The 21,257-nt window shown below is 61.2% G+C and overlaps 2 protein-coding genes across 4 annotated transcripts in view; both read left to right on the top strand.

The window, feature by feature from the left end:
* The first annotated feature begins 529 nt into the window (after positions 1-529).
* On the top strand, positions 530-14,016 carry LOC119847265 (complement factor properdin). 3 transcript variants are annotated; one of them, XM_038381892.2, is made up of 11 exons: positions 530-679; positions 789-933; positions 1,244-1,407; positions 2,070-2,240; positions 6,248-6,445; positions 6,622-6,795; positions 12,029-12,223; positions 12,398-12,509; positions 12,850-13,007; positions 13,276-13,371; positions 13,773-14,016. In XM_038381892.2, exons 1-10 carry the CDS (start codon positions 616-618, stop codon positions 13,368-13,370), a joined length of 1,476 nt encoding a protein of 491 aa, XP_038237820.1. In that variant the 5' UTR covers positions 530-615; the 3' UTR covers position 13,371; positions 13,773-14,016. The 3 variants fall into 3 exon arrangements, with proteins under 3 accessions (XP_038237820.1, XP_043357016.1, XP_043357017.1); XM_043501081.1 differs by lacking the exon at positions 13,276-13,371; XM_043501082.1 differs by lacking the exons at positions 530-679; positions 789-933 and adding an exon at positions 979-1,022.
* Positions 14,017-15,059: 1,043 nt separating this feature from the next.
* SYN1 (synapsin I) overlaps positions 15,060-21,257 on the top strand; it is a 22,427-nt gene continuing 16,229 nt past the window's right edge. The window contains 3 exon segments of the mRNA XM_043501079.1: positions 15,060-16,088; positions 18,349-18,406; positions 18,588-18,679. Of these exon segments, the coding sequence (XP_043357014.1) occupies positions 15,745-16,088; positions 18,349-18,406; positions 18,588-18,679 (494 nt within the window). The 5' untranslated portion in view covers positions 15,060-15,744.

The raw sequence follows: 21,257 nt of genomic DNA, 5'->3' as shown, positions 1-21,257 counted from the left end.
ACAAATAAGGGGGGGACAGATTTAGGGGGGCCCTGTGTGGTGGGTGGGGAGGAAGATGGGGGGGGCCCTGCACGGTAGGCAGGAGACAGAGGGGGGGAACTTTCTGTGCACTTGAAGCCATAGTGCGGTAGCACGAAATCCCCCCAAGTTAGAAGGTGGGGGGGGGTGACAACCCCCCCATTGCTGGTGATCTCCAAGACCTCACCATGCGAAGGCAGCTGGGGGCATTGGACGCCCCCCCCCACACTTCCCCCCCCGAAAACCCAGGCCCGGCCAGCCCCGTGGAGGCCAAAGTCAGGGAGCAAAGTCCAAGGTCCTGGCTGGGTGTGGGGAGGGGCCCTTGGCTGTGGGGAGAATGAGGGTCCCCCCACGCTGCCCGCCCCCCCCCAAGGAGCTGGAAGGAGACAGCCCAGGGCTGGGGAGGCTCAGGGTCCCCCTCAAGCCCCCAGTTCCCCTCCCCCTTGCAGAGCGGGGAGGGGAGTGGCTTGCAGAGCGGGGGGAGGTGGGGGAGTGGCTGATGGGAATATCCTCCCCCCGCTCCACCCCCGTGGCTCAGTCGCTCTCTGGCAAGGAATCTGTGCAGCTGCCGTCAGTCTGTCTGTCCATCCCAGCCCCATGGAGGGGGCTGTGACCTCTGGCCTCTTGCTGGCCCTGTGCTGGGCGCTGGTCCCATCTGCAGGTACCAGGGTGGGGGGATTTCTGTGTGTCTGAGCCAAGTGGGCCCCCACCCCCGTCTGTCCGTCCATCTGTGCGGCTGGTCTCACCCCCTTCCCCCCCCACTCCCGCAGATGGCCAGGAGGGGCTTTGCTATGAGCAGTTCGGGGCCGGCAAGTGCAAGGAGTTGCTGGGTGAGGACGTGCCCAAGGCTGACTGCTGCCTGAACCCCAACTTCGGGTACCGGCCCCGTGCCGGGATGCCCTGCCAGTCCTGCCGGTGAGTGCCCCCCCAGAGTGCCCCCACTTCTGCCTGAACCCCAACTACGGGTACCGGCCCCACGCCGGGATGCCCTGCCAGTGCTGCCGGTGAGTGCCCCCCCGAGCCCTCCCACTTCTGCCTGAACCCCGACTACAGGTACCTGCCCCACACTGGGGCACCCTGCCAGTCCTGCCCGAACCCCAACCCTCGCCCCTAACCCCAGCCCGTCCACCCCTCGCCCCAGCCCCTAACGCTGGGCCCAGCAATCTGCCAAAGGCTCTGACAAGCACCTGCCCCAGCCCCCCTGACCCCCCTGCCCTTCCCGCAGCCAGGCCGAGTGGAGTGACTGGACGCCCTGGAGCCCCTGCTCCGTGTCGTGCAAGGAAGGGGTGCAGAGACGCAGCCAGACCTGCCAGGGGCAGGGCCAGTGCTCAGGTGGCCTGCAGAGGAGGTGGGAGACTCAAGCCTGCAGCCTGAAGGATTGCTGCCCCTGTGAGTTCCCCCCACCCCTCTCCGCCAGCGTCCCATGGCGCCCCCCCATGGCCAGTGACCCCCCAGCGCCCTCCATGGCCAGTGCCCCCTGTGCCCCACGACACCCCCCAGGGCCAATGCCCCACAGTGCCCCCCTGCTGGACACCACCACCTCATGCAGACAGCACCCCACATCACCCCACCCTGTACCCCACAGCACCCCTAGTGGGAGAGGCTGAGGCTGGAGTAGCTGGGAGCTCACCGGGCTTCTCTCTCTCTCTCTCTCTCTCTCTCTCTCTCAGATTCAACACTTTCACTTCCCTCCTAGGGGTGCTGGTTCCTCCCGCTCCCTGCCCCCCCACCCCCCTCTTCCCCCACCACAGCTGGAAATGGAAACTTCCTGTTCCCAGCTGCTTGAGCTGCAGAGATGCCCATGGCAGTGATGGGGGGCTGGGAGGGGAAAGGGTTGGTCACCCCCTATCAGAGCTGGGCTCTGAAGGGTGGGCAGGGGGCAGGAGGGGTCTCTGGGGAGGAGTGTGTAGCGGGAGGGGATCAAATGGGCGGGGCAAGTGGGTAGGTGGTCTCAGGTGGGAATGGGGGTCTCTGGAATGGGGAGGTTGCAGCCTCAGGTCCCCACCCCCACCCTAATCTCATGCTGACCCCTTTCCCCCACCGCCCGGCAGTGATGGGGGGCTGGTCGTCCTGGGGCCCCTGGAGCTCCTGTTCTGTGACTTGTGCTGAGGGGGAGAAGAGGCGCATCCGTAGCTGCACCGGGCCGGCGCCCGTCTGTGGGGGCTCCTGCCCAGGCCACAACTCGGAGACCCTGTCCTGTGACACCAACAAGATCTGCCCCAGTGAGTGACGGGGGGGTGTGGGGGGGGGATGGGCAGGGGTGTGGGGGGGATTGTGTGTGGGTTTTTTTTGACACTGTCCCAGCTGACATCCTGACAAGCCGGCTAGGGGAAGAGTTGCTCTGAAATCAACCAGGCCACATCCAAGAAGTAGAAGTGCAGAATACCATGCCAAGGAAGGTGTGGGGGATGGGGAATCAAATACATGGGGACTAGGCGGTCACATGGCTGCAAAGGATCTGGGGGCTCCTGCGGGTCCCCTATGGAATATGAGTCACCAACAGGACACGGCTGTGGAAAAGGCTACTCTCATTCTGGGTGTGTTAACAGGAGGGTCATATGCAAGACGCGGGAGGTCATGGTCCCACTCGGGTCGGCACTGGTGGGACCCCAGTGGGAGGACTGTGTCTGGCTCTGGGTACCCCACATATTAGAAAAGATGTGAACGAATTGGAGAGAGTCCAGAGGAGAGCAACCAAAATGATTGAAGGTTTAGAAAACCTGACCTAGGAGGGACGGTTAAAAGAAACCGGGCATGTTTGGTCTGGAGAGAAGGAGACTGAAAGGGGACCTGAGAACAGTTTTTAGATACCTCACAGGCTGTTCTAAAGAGGACACTGGCAATTGTTCTCCATGTCCACTGTGAGCAGGACAAGAAGTAAAGGGCTGAATCTGCAACAGCGGGATGGAGGTTAAATATTGGGAGAAACTTTCTAACTCTCAGGGTCACTCAGCTCCGGAACTGGCTCCCAAGGAGGCTGTGGGACCCCGTCATTGGAGGGTTTTAAGAAGAAGTTGGACAAACCCATCTGGGATAGTTTAGGTTGACTTGGTCCTGCCTCCGCGCAGGGTGCTGGATTTAGTGACCTCCCGAGGTTCCTTCCAGCCTGACATTTCTATGATCTCATTCTAGTCCATAGATGTTTTTATACTGCATTCATCATGGAATATCTGGTTGGGTGGGTAGGGGGATGGGTGGGGGACAGGATGGATGGAGGATGGCTGGCTGGGTAGGTGGATGGTTGGATGGGGGGTGGGGACATGGATGGACGGTTGGATGCATGGATGGGGAATGGGTTGTTGGGTGGAAGGATTAGTGGAGAGGTGGATGGGATTGGGTGGGTGCATACATGGGTGGGTGGTAAGGGATGGGTGGGGGGGTGGGGGTTGGGAGGATGGGTTGTTGGGTGCTTGGACAAAAGGATTAAGGGATGGGTTGCGGTGGGGAGGGGGGATGGCTGGTTGGGTGGCTGGCTGGATGGATCGGAATGGGTGGGTGGGTGGATGGGAGAATGGGGGCAGGGATGGATGGGTAGTTGGGTGGAGGGATGGGTTGGGGCTTACCAGTGGGTGGATAGACAGATGGATTGGGGGGATGTGTGGGGGCAGGGATGTATGGGTAGATGGATGGATCGGTCTAAGGGTGAGTGGACACCTGGATGGGTGGGTGAGTGGAGAGGGATGGTTGGGTGGATGATGTTGGGACCTTATCCACTCAGTTCTCAAGAACTCAGCTCGAGGCCAGGCTCATCACGGAGGTTTCTCTCCTGGCACCCAGGGGCCCAACACTGAGCTACTGAGGCTCACAGGTGCAGGGGGTGGGGTCCAGGGTGAACCACGCACCCAAACTACAAACTCATTCACCAGCTGATAAACACGTCCTCACACAGACACTGCCCGCACTCTCTGTTCTACATCCCCTCGCACACTCTCTGGTCGGCTCCTTAGTTCCTGGGAGCCAATCCCCGCAAAAGTGACTGGCTGTTCACACATTCGCCATCTGCCTGCTGTTCCCTTATCTACTAACTACATATTTACAAGGCTTTTGGGAATTCAGACTTTCTTCATTGTTCCGTGGCCTTGGTCAGAACAGATCTATAGCTGGGTGGGGAGTGGGTGGCTGGGTAGGGATGGTCCAGCGGATGGAGGCAGGTGGTGGATGGATGGTAAATTGGATGGGGAGATGGGAGGGATGGGTGGGTGGGATTGGTGGGGGAATGGGTGGGAAGGGATGGTTGTGGAGAGATGGGTGGGAAGGGATGGTTGGGTGGGCCGATGGGGGGATGGGTGGGAAGGGATGGTTGGGTGGGCTGTTGGGGGGATGGTTGTGTAGTTGAATAGGGGGATGGGTGGGAAGGGATGGTTGTGGGGGCATCTGGGGGAAGGGATGGCTGGGAGAGGTGATGGGGGGATGGGTGGGAAGTGATGGTTGGGTAGTTGAATAGGGGGATGGGTGGGAAAGGATGGCTGGGTGGGGCGATGGGGGGGATGGGTGGGAAGAGCTGGTTGGGTGGGGTGATGGTTGGGAGTTGAATGGGGGGATGGTTGGGGAGGGATGGCTGGGTGGGGCGATGGGGGGATGGGTGGGAAGTGATGGTTGGGTAGTTGAATAGGGGGATGGGTGGGAAAGGATGGCTGGGTGGGGCGATGGGTGGGAAGGGCTGGTTGGGTGGAACGATGTGGGGGATGGGTGGGAACTGATGATTGGGTAGTTGAATGGGGGATGGGTGGGAAGGGATGGCTGGGTGGGGCGATGGGGGGATGAGTAGGTAGGTGAATGGGGGGATGGGTGGGAAGGGATGGCTGGGTGGGGCGATGGGGGGATGGGAAGGGATGGATGGTTGGGTGGGACAATGGGGGGATGGGTGGGAAGGGATGGCTGGGTGGGGCAATGGGGGGATGAGTGGGAAGGGATGGTTGGGTGGGGCGATGGGGGGATGGGTGGGAAGGGATGGCTGGGTGGGGCAATGGGGAGATGAGTGGGAAGGGATGGTTGGGTGGGGCGATGGGGGGATGAGTAGGAATCGATGGTAGGGTAGTTGAATGGGGGAAGGATGGGAAGGGATGGTTGTGGGGGGATGGGTGGGAAGGATGGCTGGGTGGGGCGATGGGGGGATGGGTGGGAAGGGATGGCTGGGTGGGGCGACGGGGGGATGGGAAGGGATGGATGGTTGGCAGGGACAATGGGGGGATGGGTGGGAAGGGATGGCTGGGTGGGGCAATGGGGTGATGAGTGGGAAGGGATGGTTGGGTGGGGCGATGGGGGAATGAGTAGGAATCGATGGTAGGGTAGTTGAATGGGGGAAGGGTGGGAAGGGATGGTTGTGGGGGGATGGGTGGGAAGGATGGCTGGGTGGGGTGATGGGGGAATGGGTGGGAAGGGATGGTTGTGGGGGGATGAGTGGGAAGGATGGCTGGGTGGGGCGAAGGGGGGATGGGTGGGAAGTGGTGGTTGGGTAGTTGAATGGGGGGATGGGTGGGAAGGATGGCTGGGTGGGACGATGTGGGGATGGGTGGGAAGGGATGGTTGTGGGGGGATTGGTGGGAAGGATGGCTTGGTGGGAGAATGGGAGGATGGGTGGGAAGCGAGGGTTGGGTAGTTGAATGGGGGGATGGATGGGAAGGGATGGCTGGGTGGGGCAATGGGGGGATGGGTGGGTAGTTGAATGGGGGGATGGGTGGAAAGCGATGGTTCGGTGGGGCGATGGGGGGATGGCTGGATAGTTGAATGGGGGGATGGGTGAGAAGGGATGGTTGTGGGGGGATGGGTGGGAAGGGATGGCTGGGTGGGGCGATGGGGGGATGGGTGGGAAGGGCTGGTTGTGGGGGGATGGGTGGGAAGCAAGGGCTGGGTAGTTGAATGGGGGGATGGGTGGGAAGCGATGGCTGGGTGGGGTGATGGGGGGATGAGTGGGAAGGATGGCTGGGTGGGGTGATGGGGGGATGGGTGAGTAGTTGAATGGGGGGATGGGTGGGAAGGGGTGGTTGTGGGGGGATGGGTGGGAAGGGATGGCTGGGTGTGGCGATGGGGGGATGGGTGGGTAGTTGAATGGGGGGATGGATGGGAAGGGGTGGTTGGGTGGGGGGATGGGTGGGTAGTTGAAGGGGGGGATGGGTGGGAAGGGGTGGCTGGGTGGGGGTATGGCTGGGTTACTGGATGGGGGATGGGTGGGCAGGTGTGGGTGAATGGCCCCTCCCAACACGGAGGCCTGATCTCTCTCTCTCTGTAGCTCATGGGAACTGGGGCAGCTGGGGGCAATGGGGTCCTTGTTCTGCCACCTGCTCTCCGGAGAAAGCGGGACAGAAGGCCAAGCAGCGTCGCTCACGGGTTTGCAACAGCCCCCCACCTTCCGTCATCCCCCCCGGACTCCCCTGCTCTGGATCTGCCAGTGAGGACCAGTCTTGCATCGGGCTGCCCTTCTGCCCAGGTGAGAAAGATCCTCCTGCCCCCCACCCCCAAGACATCCAGTCCCCTGCCCTGGGGCCATATTGGAGCTGGTGCCCCCCAAAGGGGAAATCTCCCGTTTCCCATTCCCCCAACCCTCAGGCTAGGTTTTCCATGCTGACCTGTGTTTCTTTCTCTCTGACTCTGCGCCCTGCCTAGTGGACGGTGGCTGGAGCAATTGGCAGCCATCCAGTCCCTGCTCGGTGACCTGTGGCATGGGCCGGGTAATGGAGAAGCGTCTTTGCAACAACCCAGCACCACGGCACGGAGGGAAGGCCTGTCTTGGCCTCAATACCCAGTCACATTTCTGCAACACCAAAATACCCTGCCCAGGTAAAGGGGCAGGGACAGACAAAGAGCATTGGAGTGGGGAGAGGACACCCTCTGTCCCTGGAGGGGAGGGCAGATGGAGGGGTGGGGCAAGGGGTGGAGGAATGGAGGTATGGAGGAAAAGAAGAATGGATGGATCAGGAAGAGGATGAAGGAGTAGAAAAGTGGTGGGATGCACAGAGAGAAGGAGGGAGGAATGGATGAAAGTGCAGTAAAATGATGGATGGGTGAATGGAGGGGTGTGTATTGGGATGGATGGAAGTAGAAATGGATGAATTAATGGATGGATGGGTGAATGGATGAATGAATGGGTCAATGGGAGGTGGATGGATGTATCAATGGTTGGTTGGGTAAATGGACAGATGGCAGTGGGTGGGTGGTGGTGGATTGATGCCTAGGTCAATGGATGGATGTTTGTGTGGGTCAATACATGTATGGATGATGGGTAGGCAGGTTTGTGTGTGGGTAGATTGATGGATGAGCCAATGGGTGGATGGATGGATGGTGGGTCGATGGATGAATGGATCAATGGTTGGGTAGGTCAGTGGATGGATGGATGGATGGATGGATGGATGGGTGGGTCAGTGGATGGATGGATGATGGGTGAGCTGGTTTGTGTGTAGGTAGATGGATGGATGGATGATGGGTCAATGGTGGGTCGATGGATGAATGGATCAATGGTTGGGTGGATGGTTGGGTGGGTCTTGCAACATTACCAGGTTAATACTCCCTACTCCGTCACATCTCTCCCTGCTTCGAGACTGAACTGAGCGCAGTGACTCTAACCAGTGACCTGGGAAAGTTCAGGCCCTCCTCTCCGGGACAACGCATCCGCTATCATGTTGGCGATCCCCGTCACATGGGCCACGTCCATGTCATAATCCTGCAGGAGCAAGCTCCACCTCCTGAGCAGTTTTCCCTGTGACTCGGAAGGGGGAACATCGTATAGGCAGGTGCGATCCTGTCTGCACGCCGTGGACAGCTAGATTAATGAGTCCTGGCTGGTTGGAAAACAGCTGTTGGTACAGATGTAGCACCCCTCTGATCTCAGCTTTCTGGCCAGGGGTTAACCGATCAGAGAAGGGGATTGTTTCTAGGGAGGAGCCAGCTCCTGTCTCAGGGATTAGATCTACTCAAGGGTCATCTCCCTGCTCCTCCCAATGTCCACACATGGCCAACACCACATTCCCCCTGGCATAATTTGGCTTCATCATATGACCATGGTACACCCGGCGGTGATGTGCCTGGTTCGACAGCTCCACCACATAGTTTACCTGGATATGAGTCAGCAGTGTGCCCTTGTTGCCAAGAAGGCCAATGGCATTTTGGGATGTATAAGTAGGGGCATAGCGAGCAGATCGAGGGACGTGATCGTTCCCCTCTATTCGACACTGGTGAGGCCTCATCTGGAGTACTGTGTCCAGTTTTGGGCCCCACACTACAGGAAGGATGTGGATAAATTGGAAAGAGTACAACGAAGGGCAACGAAAATGATTAGGGGTCTAGAGCACATGACTTATGAGGAGAGGCTGAGGGAGCTGGGATTGTTTAGTCTGCAGAAGAGAAGAATGAGGGGGGATTTGATAGCTGCTTTCAACTACCTGAAAGGGGGTTTCAAAGAGGATGGCTCTAGACTGTTCTCAATGGTAGCAGATGACAGAACGAGGAGTAATGGTCTCAAGTTGCAATGGGGGAGGTTTAGATTGGATATTAGGAAAAACTTTTTCACTAAGAGGGTGGTGAAACACTGGAATGCGTTACCTAGGGAGGTGGTAGAATCTCCTTCCTTAGAGGTTTTTAAGGTCAGGCTTGACAAAGCCCTGGCTGGGATGATTTAACTGGGACTTGGTCCTGCTTTGAGCAGGGGGTTGGACTAGATGACCTTCTGGGGTCCCTTCCAACCCTGATATTCTATGATTCTATGATTCTATGATTCTACCTCATTAAGTTGCTTGACAACCTTGAAAGGACCTTCCCAGGTGGCCCGTAGTTTGCTTTTTCTCATGGGGATGAGAACCATCGCCTGGTCTCCGGTGGCGTAGGCGCGGGCCTGCGCCGTGTGGTCATACCAGGCCTTTTGTTTCCTCTGGGCTCTGGCCAGATTCTCCTTGGCCAGGCCCATGAGCTCAGCAAGTCTCTCTCGGAACGTCAGGACATACTCCACCACGGATTCTCCGTTGGGCGTGGCCTTCCCCTCCCATTTGTCTCTCATCAGGTCCAGGGGCCCCCTTATCCTCCGTCCATATAACAGTTCGAAAGACGAAAACCCAGTAGACTCCTGGGGCACTTCCCTGTATGCGAACAGCAGGTGAGGTAAATACTTTTCCCAATCCTGCAGGTGCTGGTTCATAAAGGTTTTCAGCATCATCTTTAGCGTCCCATTGAACCTCTCCACCAGCCCATTGGACTGGGGGTGATATGCTGAGCCCCAGATGTGCTGGACCCATATTTCTCCCACAAGCACTGGAGCAGGGCTGGCATGAAGTTGGACCCTTGGTCTGTCAAGACTTCCTTGGGGAACCCCACTTGGCTGAAAATGGTCAGGAGCGCATCTGCCACGATGTCTGCTTCAATGGAAGCCAAGGGCACTGCCTTGGGGTAGCAGATGGCGAAATCTACCACCACCAGGATATATTTCTTCCCCGACTGGGTCATCTTGCTGAGAGGCCCCACTATGTCCATGGCCACCTTCTGGAAAGGTTCCTCTATGATGGGCAAAGGTCTCAAAGCTGCTTTCCCCTTGTCTCGGGCCTTCCCCACCCTCTGACAGGGGTTGCAGGATCAGCAATACTGCTGGACCTTGGTAAAGCCTCCAGGCCAGTAAAAGTTCTGTAGCAGCCTCTGCCGGGTGCCCGGATTCCCTGGTGCCCTGAGAGGGGGATGTCATGGGCCAGGTACAGGAGCTTGCGGCGATACTTCTGGGGAACCACCTGCTGTCTCCTGATCCCCCAGGACTCCACTTCCCCTGGGGGAGCCCATTCTCGGTACAGGAACCCCTCCTCCCACAGGAACCTCTCCTGGCAACCTCTCCTCATGGTCTATACCGCACTGAGGTCGGCCAAGTCCCTGAGCTTCTGCAAGGAGGGATCTTTCTGCAACTCGGCCTGGAACTCAGTGGCTGGGCATGGGATGGGGACCTGCTCCCTCTTGCCAGCTGGGTCTGGAGCCGCAGCCCCTCTGAGCCTTGTCCCTGGGCGCTCCCTCCCCACCAGGGTGGGATCCTGCGCCTCCGGTGTGGTACCCTCCCCGAGGTCAGGGTGAGGTGCTCCTCGCCACTTCTAGCTACGCGTCATGACTAGGGAGCTCTGGGGGTTGCCTGGCCAATCCTCGAGGTCAGGCCCCATCAACACCTCAGTGGGCAAATGGTGGTGCACCCCCACATCCTTGGGGCCCTCCTTGGATCCCCATTTCAGATGTACCCTCGCCACGGGCACCTTGAATTGGGTTCTGCCCACACCCATCAGGGTCAGGTAGGTATCGGGCACCACCCGATCTGGGGCCACTGTCTTGGGCCGGTCCAGTGTCACCTCCACGCCTGTGTCTCAGTATCCATTGACCTTCCTCCCATCCACCTCCAGGGGAACAAGGCACTTGCTCTTCAGGGATAGCCCTGTGTCCCCCCTGTACCCTGAGATCCTTGAGTCCGGAGCAGCCAGCCCTCCAGAGGAGCTGGTCTGGGGCACTCCTCCCTCCTGAGCAGTGGGTAAGCTGCCAGCCCCTCCTCTGGCTGGGTCCCTGCCCAGTTAACCCTGTGTGGGTTCGGTCTGCTCAGTCTGTCCTTGAGCCTGGGGCACTGGGTCCATATATAGCCTCTCTGCCCACAGTAATAACAAGTCACGTCACGTTGGTTCCCTCGAGCTGGGCGGTTGGTCCTGATGCTGGTTGTTCCCCTCGGGAGGGGGTTCTCCAAATTCCCCCTTTGGGAGGTCCCAGGATGACTCTCTCTCTGCACTGTGTTGGGCTTATTCTTTTGGGACTCCTCCCTGCAGCCCCTGACCGGCTGTCCACGAACTCATCAGCCAGCCGCCCTGCATGTTGCAGGTTCTCTGGCTTTTTGTCCCCCAACCACAGCCTCAGGTTGGCTGGGCAGTGATCATACTGGTGCTCCAGAACCATCAGTTTAATCATGTCCTCCTTAGTCTAGGCCCCTTCGTGGATGTATCTCTCCATTCAGAGGATCAGTTCAAGATATGTGTCCTCAGGGGTTTTACGCAGTCTAAACAGAGCTTGTAGGTACAGAGAACAGGACCGCTCAGTCAGGTCCCTCTTGCGGGGGGGGGGTGGGGAGCCCAGACCCAGGTTTTGGTCTTCCCTCCTTTCCCCAGCCAGCTACAAACTGAAAACCGCTCCAGCAGCCTCACCCAGCCACACCCCCGGCTCCTCCTCCAGCCTTTGTCCAGTTTCCTGGGCAGAAGGTGTCACCTGGCCCCAACCCCCTCTTGGGCTCAGGTTACAAGTATCACCTTTTGGAGAAGTCACACCCTGATATCCCAACACCATCAGTATTAATGCAGACAGTAAACTCGTAAAACTCCCATACAACATTACTAAGTAAATACTCCCCACTCCCTACTCTGCCACAATGGATGAATGGATCAATGGTTGGGTGGGTCTGTGGATGGATGGTTGGGTGGATGTATGGATAGATGGTTGAGTGAGTCAGTGGATGGATGGATGATGGGTGGGCAGGTTTGTGTGTGGGTGGATGGATGGGTCAATGGGTGTGTAGGTCAATGGATGATGGGCGAGCAGCTTTGTGTGTGGGTAGATGGGTGGATGGATGGATGATGGGTTAATGGTGAGTTGATGGATGAATGGATCAATGGTTGGGTGGGTCTTTGGATGGATGGTTGGGTGTATGTATGGATAGATGGTTGGGTGGATAGATGGATGGATGAATGATTGGGTGAGTCAGTGGATGGATGATGGGTGGGCTGGTTTGTGTGTGGGTAGATGGATGGATAGGTCAATGGGTGAATGGATGAGTGGATGGATGGATGGGTGGGTCAATGGTGGGTTGATGGATGAATGGATCAATGGTTGGGTGGATGGTTGGGTGGGTCTATGGATAGATGGATGGATGGATGGATGGATGGGTGGGTGGGTCAGTGGCTGAATGGATGATGGGTGGGCTGGTTTGTGTGTGGGGAGATGGATGGATGGGTGGGTGGGTGGGTGGGAGGACTGACAGTCATACTCTGCTGTCTCTGGGGGTCTCCCTGTCTCTCCCCCGCAGTGGATGGGCACTGGTCGGAGTGGGGGGAGTGGTCCACTTGCACCCGGCCAGGTTACACCGGGGTCATCACCTGCCAGGAGATCGTGGGGCAGCAGAAGCGGACGCGGGTCTGCAAGGGGCGCAGCCCTGATGGGAAGCGCTGTGTGGGAAGTTATATTCATATCCGCAGCTGCTACAACATGTATCTGTGCAAATGTGAGTGTCCGAGGTGGGCTGGTGGGATACTGGGCTGGAGGGGACTGGGGGTCTGATCTGTGCAGGGGTACCAGGCTGGAGGGGCCCCGGTTATGACTTGGGGGAGGGGAAGGGAGGTAGGATACCAGGCCAGATGGGCTCCTGACCTGACTGGTGTCTGTACTGGCTTCCCAGTGGAGGGCCAGTGGTCAGACTGGAGTTCCTGGGGTCACTGCATCCCGGCCTGCGCGAAAAATCCCATGAAGTCTCGGAAGCGTGTTTGCCAACCCACTTACCCCAAATTTTCGTGAGTGTCACCAGCTGGGGTTGGGGGTAGGGGGGACATACCAGGGCCTGTGGGTCTGATCCAGGAGTGGGGATACCAGGGTTGGGGGGCCCCATAGGTCTGATCCAGAGGGACACAGGGCTGGGGGAGGAGTCCATGAGTCTGATCTGGTGGGAGGGGAAGGATACCAAGTTGTGGGGGCCCCATGGGTCTGATTCAGAGGATTACAGGGCTGGGGGGGGTCTATGGGTCTGAACTGGGAGGAGGGGAAGAATACCAGCCTGCGGGGGCCCCCATGGATCTGATCCAGAGGCCGTGGGAGGGGGCTGGGCCCGGTGCTGATCTCTCTCCTCCCATACAGAATGGAGACCCATGGTGTGGGGAACACTGGGCCGGTGAACATCAGCTTCTGGGGCAAACCCTGGCCCAAGTGCCAGCCCATCAATGGTAAGGCCCTGGAAGTGGAGGAGAAGGAGCCATGTCTCAATGTGCCACCCTGCCCAGAGGAGGAGGAATATGGTGAGCTGGAGGGATGTTGAGTGGGTCAGTGAGTGTGTGTGTGGGGGCTGGGAGCCAGGACTCCTGGGTTCTCTCTTCGGCCCTGGGAGGGGAGTGGGGTCTGTTGGGTTAGAGCCGGGGGGCTGGGAGCCAGGACTCCTGGGTTCTCTCCTCGGCCCTGGGAGGGGAGTGGGGTAAGCACCAGGTCTCTTTGGAAGGATCCCTGTGGGGCTGGGGGTCCTGCTGAGGTTTTGCAGTCACAAACCGGCTCCCTATTCTCTGCCCCCAGATCAGCCCCTGTTATCGGCAGCCCGCCTGGCCAGCTTAGACCCCCAGCCCACCGCAGGCTTCAAGTACATGGAGTATCTTGATGAGGATGTTTGAGGTGTGTGAGAAATACTAGGGAATGGGGCATGGGGCTTTTCCCCTCTGGGGGGCGCCGGCTCCCATCCGGCCCCAGGGCGGGGACTGGATGGCTCAGGAGGGTGGGAATGGGGCCTGGGGCCTGTCCCATCTAGGGGGCGCTGGCTCCCATTGGCCCCAGGGCAGGGATTGGCTGGCTCAGGGGGGCAGGGAATGGGGGATGGGACTCTTCCCCTCTAGGGGGCGTCGGCTCCCATCCATTCCCACGGTGGGGACTGGCTGGCTCCAGGGGGGTGAGGAATGGGGCCTGGGGCCTGTCCCCTCTAGGGGGCGCTGGCTCTGGTCCAGGCTGGGGGCAGGCTGGCTGGGGAGGGGAGGGGCCTATGTCTCTGGTTTAACCCTTTCACTGCCTGTTCTTTGCAGGTTGATCTGGCAGGAGCCAGGTGAAGGTGCTTCCCCGGAAGCCCCATCCCCGCACTGCCTTTCTGCAGATGGAGCAGGGGGGTCAGGATCCCCTCGACAGCAGCTCTTCCCCTCCTTCCAGGGGCTCCCTATGGAAATGCCCCAGAAGCCCCCCCGCAGTTATGACCGCGATGCTCCGACCCCCAGAAATCCCCTTTGCTACAGGATGTGGGAATCCATCACGATAAAGAGAGAATGGGTCCCACTTGGCTGTGTGTGTGTGTGTGAGAATGGGGGCTAGTGGTTATAGGGGGGGGCTGGGAGCCAGGACTCCTGGGTTCTATGCCTTGCTGGTGGAGCGGCATCTACATGGGGGAGGTGCTGGCATGCTGTAGTTGGGAGCCGAGGCTTCTCCCACCTGTCTGAGCCCCCACCCCCCGCCCATGAACACCCCCATCCCTCAACCTCCATCCCGTCCCCTGCACATTCACCCCTCCCAGCTCACCAGCTTCCCCACTGGTCACCCCCCTCCATAGCACACGGTGTCACAGCTCTGGTGAAACCACCCGGCCCTTGGCTGGGCAAAGCCGGTGATAGATTCAAAGAGCCCATCCCAGGACTGGCCATACCAGGTCACAGGCCAAGACAGCCACAACTGGCAACCTCGAGCCTGGCCTTCCTAGCCGGGCCCTTTCTTGGGGTGCCCAGTGCAGCACAGCTGGGCCTTGGGGATGCACTTGTAAGGGCATGGTCCCACCACGGGGCACTTGGGTCACACAAGTATCCCCCAGCCCTAGACCCTCCCCCTCCCCACCCACCTCCTGCCTCTCCTCCCCTTCCCACCCCACTTCTCCTCCCTGCTCCCCTCTCCTCCCCCTCCAATCCCACCCGACCTCCCCCTCTCTCCCCATCCCCTCCCCCTAATTCCCCCTCTCCTACCGCACCTAACCCCTCCTCTCCCTCCCCCTATAACCCATCCCCACCCCAATCCCCTCTCTCCCCATCCCCTCCCCTTCTCACCCCACCTCCCCTTCCCCCCCCACCTCTCTCCTCTCTCCCCATCTTCTGACCCCTCCCCCGCCCAGCACCGCGGACAGCTCCTCCCCGCATCCCCCCTCCCAACCCGGCCGGGGACAGGACAGCACCACCGTGCGCCGCAGAGGGAGGGAGGTACGTCACCACCTCCTCCCCCCGCCGACCGCAGATGGCGCCACCCGCCCCAGCCTCCGCAAGGGTACCGGGACCAACCATCGCGGCGGGAGGGGGTGGGGAGGAGGGGCCGGGCGAGACCAATTCGCGGAGACGTGTGTGTGTGCGGGGGGTCCGGGTATCTGGGCTGGTCCAGCGGCTGCTGCGCTCATATGACTCCAGGATTCGGGAGCCGCAGGGTCTGCCCCAGAGAGAGCCCGGGGTGCAGGCCCCATAGATCCCCTATAGGGACCCCCATAGAAGGACGCAGACTGGGGGAGAGAGAGACACCCCCTTATTACCCCCTCCCTTATACCACCTTCCCCTATAGATCCCCTCCCTTACAGACCCCCTTCCCCATAGGTATCCCTTGCCCTATAGACACCCCCTTCCCCTCCAGAGATCCCCTATAGACACCTCCTTTCCCCATAGAGATCCCCCCCCCCGACACCATAATCCTAGAGAAAGAGCCCTTATAGAAGAAGGACCCTATCGAGAGAACTCCCTTGTTTGGAAAGACCTTCACTCACAGACGAGACTCGCCCTAAGAGATGCCCCTGTAGAGAGCCTTCCCCTATAAAAGCATCCTATAGGGGAGCTTTCCCTACAATAGGGGATCCCCTGTCTAGCGAGAAAGACCCCTCCTCCCCCTGTAAAAAAGAGAGACCCCCTTCCGGGAGGACCCCATCCAGAAGAGACATCCCTGTAAACAGACACCTCTCCTGCCCAGAGAGAGCAGCCCCCATAGGATTGATAGACCCCCCCATTTGCCCCCATAGGCACAGCCCCCTACAGCGTCTCCAGGATGAATTACCTGCGGAGACGCCTCTCGGACAGTAACTTCATGGCCAACCTGCCCAATGGCTACATGACGGATCTGCAACGGCCTCAGCCCCCTCCGGTGCCCCCCGGCGCCCCCTCGCCTGTCCCCTCCCCGGGCAGCATCTCCCCGGCCGAGCGCCCCCCGGCTGCCCCCAGTCCTGGGCCCGGCGGGGGGGGAGGCGGGTTCTTCTCATCCCTGTCCAACGCCGTGAAGCAGACGACAGCGGCCGCAGCAGCCAGCTTCAGCGAGCAGGTCGGGGGCAGCAGCACGGGGGGTGGGGGGCGCAGCCGGACGCTGCTGGTCATCGACGAGCCAGGCACCGACTGGTGAGGAGCTTGGGGGCGGGGGGCAGGGGACAAACTCCCCATCCATCCATCCGTCCATCCATCCATCGATTTATCCATCCATCGATTTGTCCATCCATCCATCCATCCATCCATCTGCCCATCCATCTGTCCGTCTGTCCATCCATCCATCCATCCATCCATCCATCCATCCATCCGTTTGTCCATCCATCCATCTGTCTGTCTATCCATCCATCCATCCGTCTGTCCATCCATCCATTTGTCCTGTCCATCCATCTGTCCATCCGTCCATTCGTCCATCTATCTGTCCATCTGTCCATCCATCCATCAATCTGCCCATCTGTCCTGTCCAGTCATCCATCCATCCATCCGTTCGTCCATCCGTCAGTCTGTCCATCCATCCATCCATCCATCCATCTGTTGGTCTGTCCATCTCTCCATCAGTTTCTCCATCCATCTGTCACCTCCCCTCCCGCTCCATCCCCTCATCCCACCCCCTGCCTGACAATCCATCCTGCTTCCATCTGTCTGTCCAGCCGTCAGTCTCTCCCCCTCCCCCCCGCCACCCCTCGGCTCAGCCCCGGTCCCCATCACCTAAAACCTCCAGGTGGCCACCCTTCTGCTTAGTCACTGCTGCGAACGCTGCAGCCACCCCTCCCCCGCATCTCTCTCCAGCCACCACTCCCCCTGCCTGTCACCCCTTCCCCCACTCCCACTGCCCTCACCCCCCCTCCATTCCCCTTCTCCACCCCCACTTCCCCCATCCCCCAACAATCCCTGTCCCGCACTGTCCCCATCCCTGTCCATCCCCCTCCCCCACCCTCACTGCACCAGCACCCCATCCATTCCCCTTCCCCCACTGCCCCCATCCTCGTCCATTCCCTTCCCGCACTGGCCCCATCCCCATGTCCATTCCCCACCCCCACGGCCCCCATCTCCTCATACATCCCCCTCCCCCACTGCCCTTCTCCCACGTTCATCCCCCTCCCCCACGGCCCCCATCCCCCATCCATCCCCCTCCCTCACTGCCTCATCCCTGTCCATCCCCTTCCCCCTCTGACCCCATTGCCCCATCCATCCCCCTCTCCCACTGCCCCCATCGTCCTGTCCATCCCCCTCCCTCACTGCCCCATCCATCTGACCCCATGTATCAGTGGGTTTGAGGGGATGTATCCGTGTGAGGTCCCCAGGGATATTTGGGGAGGGGTGGGGCTGTGTATGGGGGCGACCGCCAAAGATCTGCTCCCCTTGGCCTGTTGGGAAGTGGAGAGGGGCAGAGCGGCGGGGAAGGTCATGTGACCTACCCCCGCATCCTGCTCCCTGGAGCTGGATCAGAAGGAATTAAAGAAGGATAAGCCCCGGAGCCAGGGCCCTATGGGGCGGTGATGGGCACTGACCCCCCAGCTGCCCTGTTCACTATAGAGTGGGGGCTGGGAGCCAGGACTCCTGGGTTCTCTCCTGGGCCCTGGGAGGGAAGTGGGGTCTAGTGTTGGGGGGGGGAGGCTGGGAGCCAGGACTCCTGGGTTCTCTCCTGGGCCCTGGGAGGGGAGTGGGGTCTAGTGTTTGGGGGTGGGGGCTGGGAGCCAGGACTCCTGGGTTCTCTTCGTGGGACTCTCTGTTTCGGTGCCTGCGTGGTGCTGGGCCCAGCCAGACCATCGGTCACTGACTCAGGCCAGAGATGCTGGATCTGGCCTCTTCATTTGTAACTTTTCTGTTCCAAATCACAGGCAGGTTCAAATCCTGCCACCACCGCTGAGGGGCGCTGTGCTGTGGGGAGCAGGCTGGGGGGCTGGGCAGGGGGGGTGCTCTCCCCGGGCAGTCAGGGCCGGGCACTGGGGTCTCGAGGGAGCAGGGGCTGGGCAGGGTATGGGCTGGGGGGGGTCCAGAGTGGGAGAACGCCATCCTGTGGCAGGTTATGGGGCTGCTCTGTGGGTCCCGTCTTGCCTCCGTCAGCCCCGGACCCCCTACGACAGGAGCTACACCCCAGATTTGGCGCTGTCCCTGGGAGACCTCCGGGCTCTGCCAGGCTCAGGTCCCCAGGTGCCCAGCCCGGGTTTGTGGTGTCTCCCCGAACATAGCCGGGTTTGTTCGGCCCCCGGCACATGGCCTTGGGGAGCCCATAGGTCAGCAGAGAGCCCCACTGGCTGTGCCCTTGAAGTTGGGGCACCATGTGTCTCCCACCTTAGGCTGTCCCCCTGCCACTGAGAGGCCATGCAAGGTATGGGGAAACTGAGGCACAAGCAGGCCTTCTAAAATCTCCCCCTCCATCTCTCTCTTCCAGGGCCAAATTATTCAAGGGCAAGAAGCTCCATGGTGATGTCGAGGTGCGGGTGGAGCAGGTGGGTCTGGGCCCCGTGGGATTGGGGGTGCTGGGGGGTGGATGGGGGCGTTGTGGAGGTAGAGGGGCTGGTGTGGGATGGGTACTGGGGGATGGGAGGGTTGGTGACGGGTCGTTGGGGGGGGGGATTTGGGGCGCCCTGTTCCATCCGTGGGTCTGACTCCCACATTCACCCCTTCCAGGCCGAGTTCTCAGAGATGAATCTGGTGGCTCAGGCCAATGGGGCCTTTTCGGTGGATCTTGAGGTTCTGCGCAATGGGGTCAAGGTGGTGAGGTGAGTGAAGGGGGGGAGGACCGGGGGGCAGGAAAGGGGGGGACCCCTAGCCAGGGGCTATGGGTTCGGAGGGGAGAGGACTGATTGGCGGAGCGCTGCTCCCAGACCCCTCTCCCCATTCCCCCCTCCCATCTAGCTCCCCCCCCAACTGGCTCTGTGTGCGGGGGGGGGGAACAAGGGGGTCAGGGCTCTTTCATGGGAGACAGGGAGGAAGTGGGGGGTGCAGGGCTCACTCTGGGGGGCGGAAGGGGGAGGACAGCAATCCGTTGTGGGAGAAGGGGGGCATAGAAAGGGCAGGGCTCACCAGTGAGGTGTGGTAGGTGGGATTTGCGGGGGAGGGAGGCCCCAAGGGGGGGAAAGGGAGGTTATGGGGGGCAGGCTCATTCATGGGGGACAGAGAGGATGTGGGGGTCAGGATTTCCCTGTAGGGGGCAGGGGGCACCCCATGGGGGGTCAGGGACACCTCATGGGTGGAGGGGCAAGTGGGGGTACAGGGTTCCCTTGTGGGGGTAGGGGCACCCCATGGTGGCAGGTGGGATCTGGAGGGGCAGCGACAAGTGGCAGGGGCAGAGTCCCTTGTGGGGGGGCAGGGTGTGATCTGGGGGGCAAGGACACCTCACAGGGGGCAGGGGAAAGTGGGGGGGCAGAGTTCCCTTGTGGGGGTTGGGGGGCACCCATGGTGGGGCCAGTGTGATCTGGAGGGGGGCAGGAACTGGGAGTGCCAGGGGTGCACCATGTGGGGCTGGGCCCCGTGTCTAAACCCCCTTCTGCCTGTCCAGGGACGGTGCACCCCGACTTCGTGCTGGTGCGGCAGCATGCCTACAGCATGGCCCCGGGGGGCGACCACCGGGGGCTGGTCATTGTGGCTGCAGTACGCCGGGGGTGCCCAGCGTCAACTCCCTGCACTCCATCTACAACTTCTGCGACAGAGCCCTGGGTGGTGAGCGCCCGGGGGGGGAATGTGGGGGGCTGCCAGAAGGGAAGGAGGTTAGTGGGGGGAGCAGAAGGTGGAGGGGGCCGTGGGGAGGGGGGGTTGCTGGCTGTGAGGGTCTGGGGTCTGGCAGGTAGCCATGGGGGATGGGGAGTTGGTGGGTAGCCGGAGGGCTGGTGGGTAGCCAGGGGACGGAGGGGAATCCAGGGGGCCAGGGGGGTGGTGTAGTGGGTAGCCAGGGGGCAGGCTGATGGGTAGCCGGGGGGATGGGAAGTCAGCGGGTAGCTGGAGGGGCCTGGGGGGCTGGTGGTAGCTGGGCGGTGAGGGAGGCTGGTGGGTAGCCAGGTGGGAGATGGGGGGGGCAGTGGGGTAACCGGGGAGGCTGGGGGGTGGTGGGTATCCAGGTGGGGAGACGGGGGGGCAGAGGGTAGCTGGGGAGGTTGGGAGGGGGGGCCGGTGGGTAGCCGGGGAGGGTTTGTGGGTAACCGGGTGGGGAGATGGGGGGCTGGGGGGGGCTGGTGGGGCCAGTGGGTAGCCAGGTGGGAGACGGGGGGCAGAGGATAGCCGGGAGTGCTGGGAGGTGGGCCTGGTGGGTAGCCAGATTGGAGACGGGGGGCTGGTGGGTAGCCGGGGAGGCTGGTGGGGGCTGGTGGGTAGCGAGCAGGAGACGCGGGGGGCAGTAGGTAGGCGGGAGGCTGGGAGGCTGGGAGGGGGGCTGGTGGGTAGCCGGGGAGGGCTTGTAGGTAGCCGGGTGGGAAATGTGGGGCTGTGGGGGGGGCAGTGGGTAGCCGGGGGGGATGGGAAGTCGGCGGGAGCTGGAGGGCCTGGGGAGCTGGTGGGTAACTGGGCGGTGAGGGGGGCTGATGGGTAGCCAGGCGGGAGACGGGGAAGGGGGGCAGTGGGTAGCCGGGAAGGCTGGTGAGGGAGCTGGTGGGTAGCCAGGCAGGGATGGGGGGGCGGTGGGTAGCCAGATGGGAGACGGGGGGGCCGGTGAGTCTCCGGGTTCTGCACCCCCCTGACCCGTCCCCCTCCCCTCTCAGTTTGCCCAGTTGGTACGGCTGCGCAGGAAGTTGGGGGCTGAGGAATTCCCCCTCATCGAGCAAACCTTCTACCCCAATTACCGGGAGATGGTGAGTGGGGCAGGGCTGGGGGCGTGCAGGGGTGAGGCTGGGGGGGCTGGGGGCCAGGCAGGGGGGTGGGCTGCAGGGGCGGGCAGGGGAGAGCCTGCGGGGGGCTGGCATGCAGAACTCAGGGCATGGGGGGCACGCATAGGGCACAGGGGTGGGTAGGTCTTGGGGCTGCCCTGGACCCCCAGGGGCTGCCCTGAGCCATAGGGCCACAACCCCTCAGTGATGGGCGGAAGCCTTCACCAAGGGGGCCCATTGGCTGCAGCCTCAGGGAGCCCCGGGGGGCAGAGGTGAAGGTAGGGTCGGGCCTGGCCACCCCCGGCTCCTCGGGAGGGCCCTCAGTTGGGAGGGGGACAGTCAGGGATTGCGGCGCGGGGGGGTAGCTGGGGATTGGAGCATGGTGGGGCTCTGGGTCACCAGAATGTGCCAGGGGGCAGCTGGGCTGGGGCTTGCACGTCCCCTGACCCCCAGCCCCCCACCCTGGCCCCTCAGACAACGGTGCAGATCTGAGTCCCCAATC

This window comes from Dermochelys coriacea, chromosome 23, assembly GCF_009764565.3.
Source record: "Dermochelys coriacea isolate rDerCor1 chromosome 23, rDerCor1.pri.v4, whole genome shotgun sequence".
In the NCBI taxonomy this organism is placed as follows: domain Eukaryota; kingdom Metazoa; phylum Chordata; order Testudines; family Dermochelyidae; genus Dermochelys; species Dermochelys coriacea.
The sequence above is the reverse complement of the archived record's forward strand: the minus strand, read 5'-3'. Positions and strand labels throughout refer to the sequence as shown.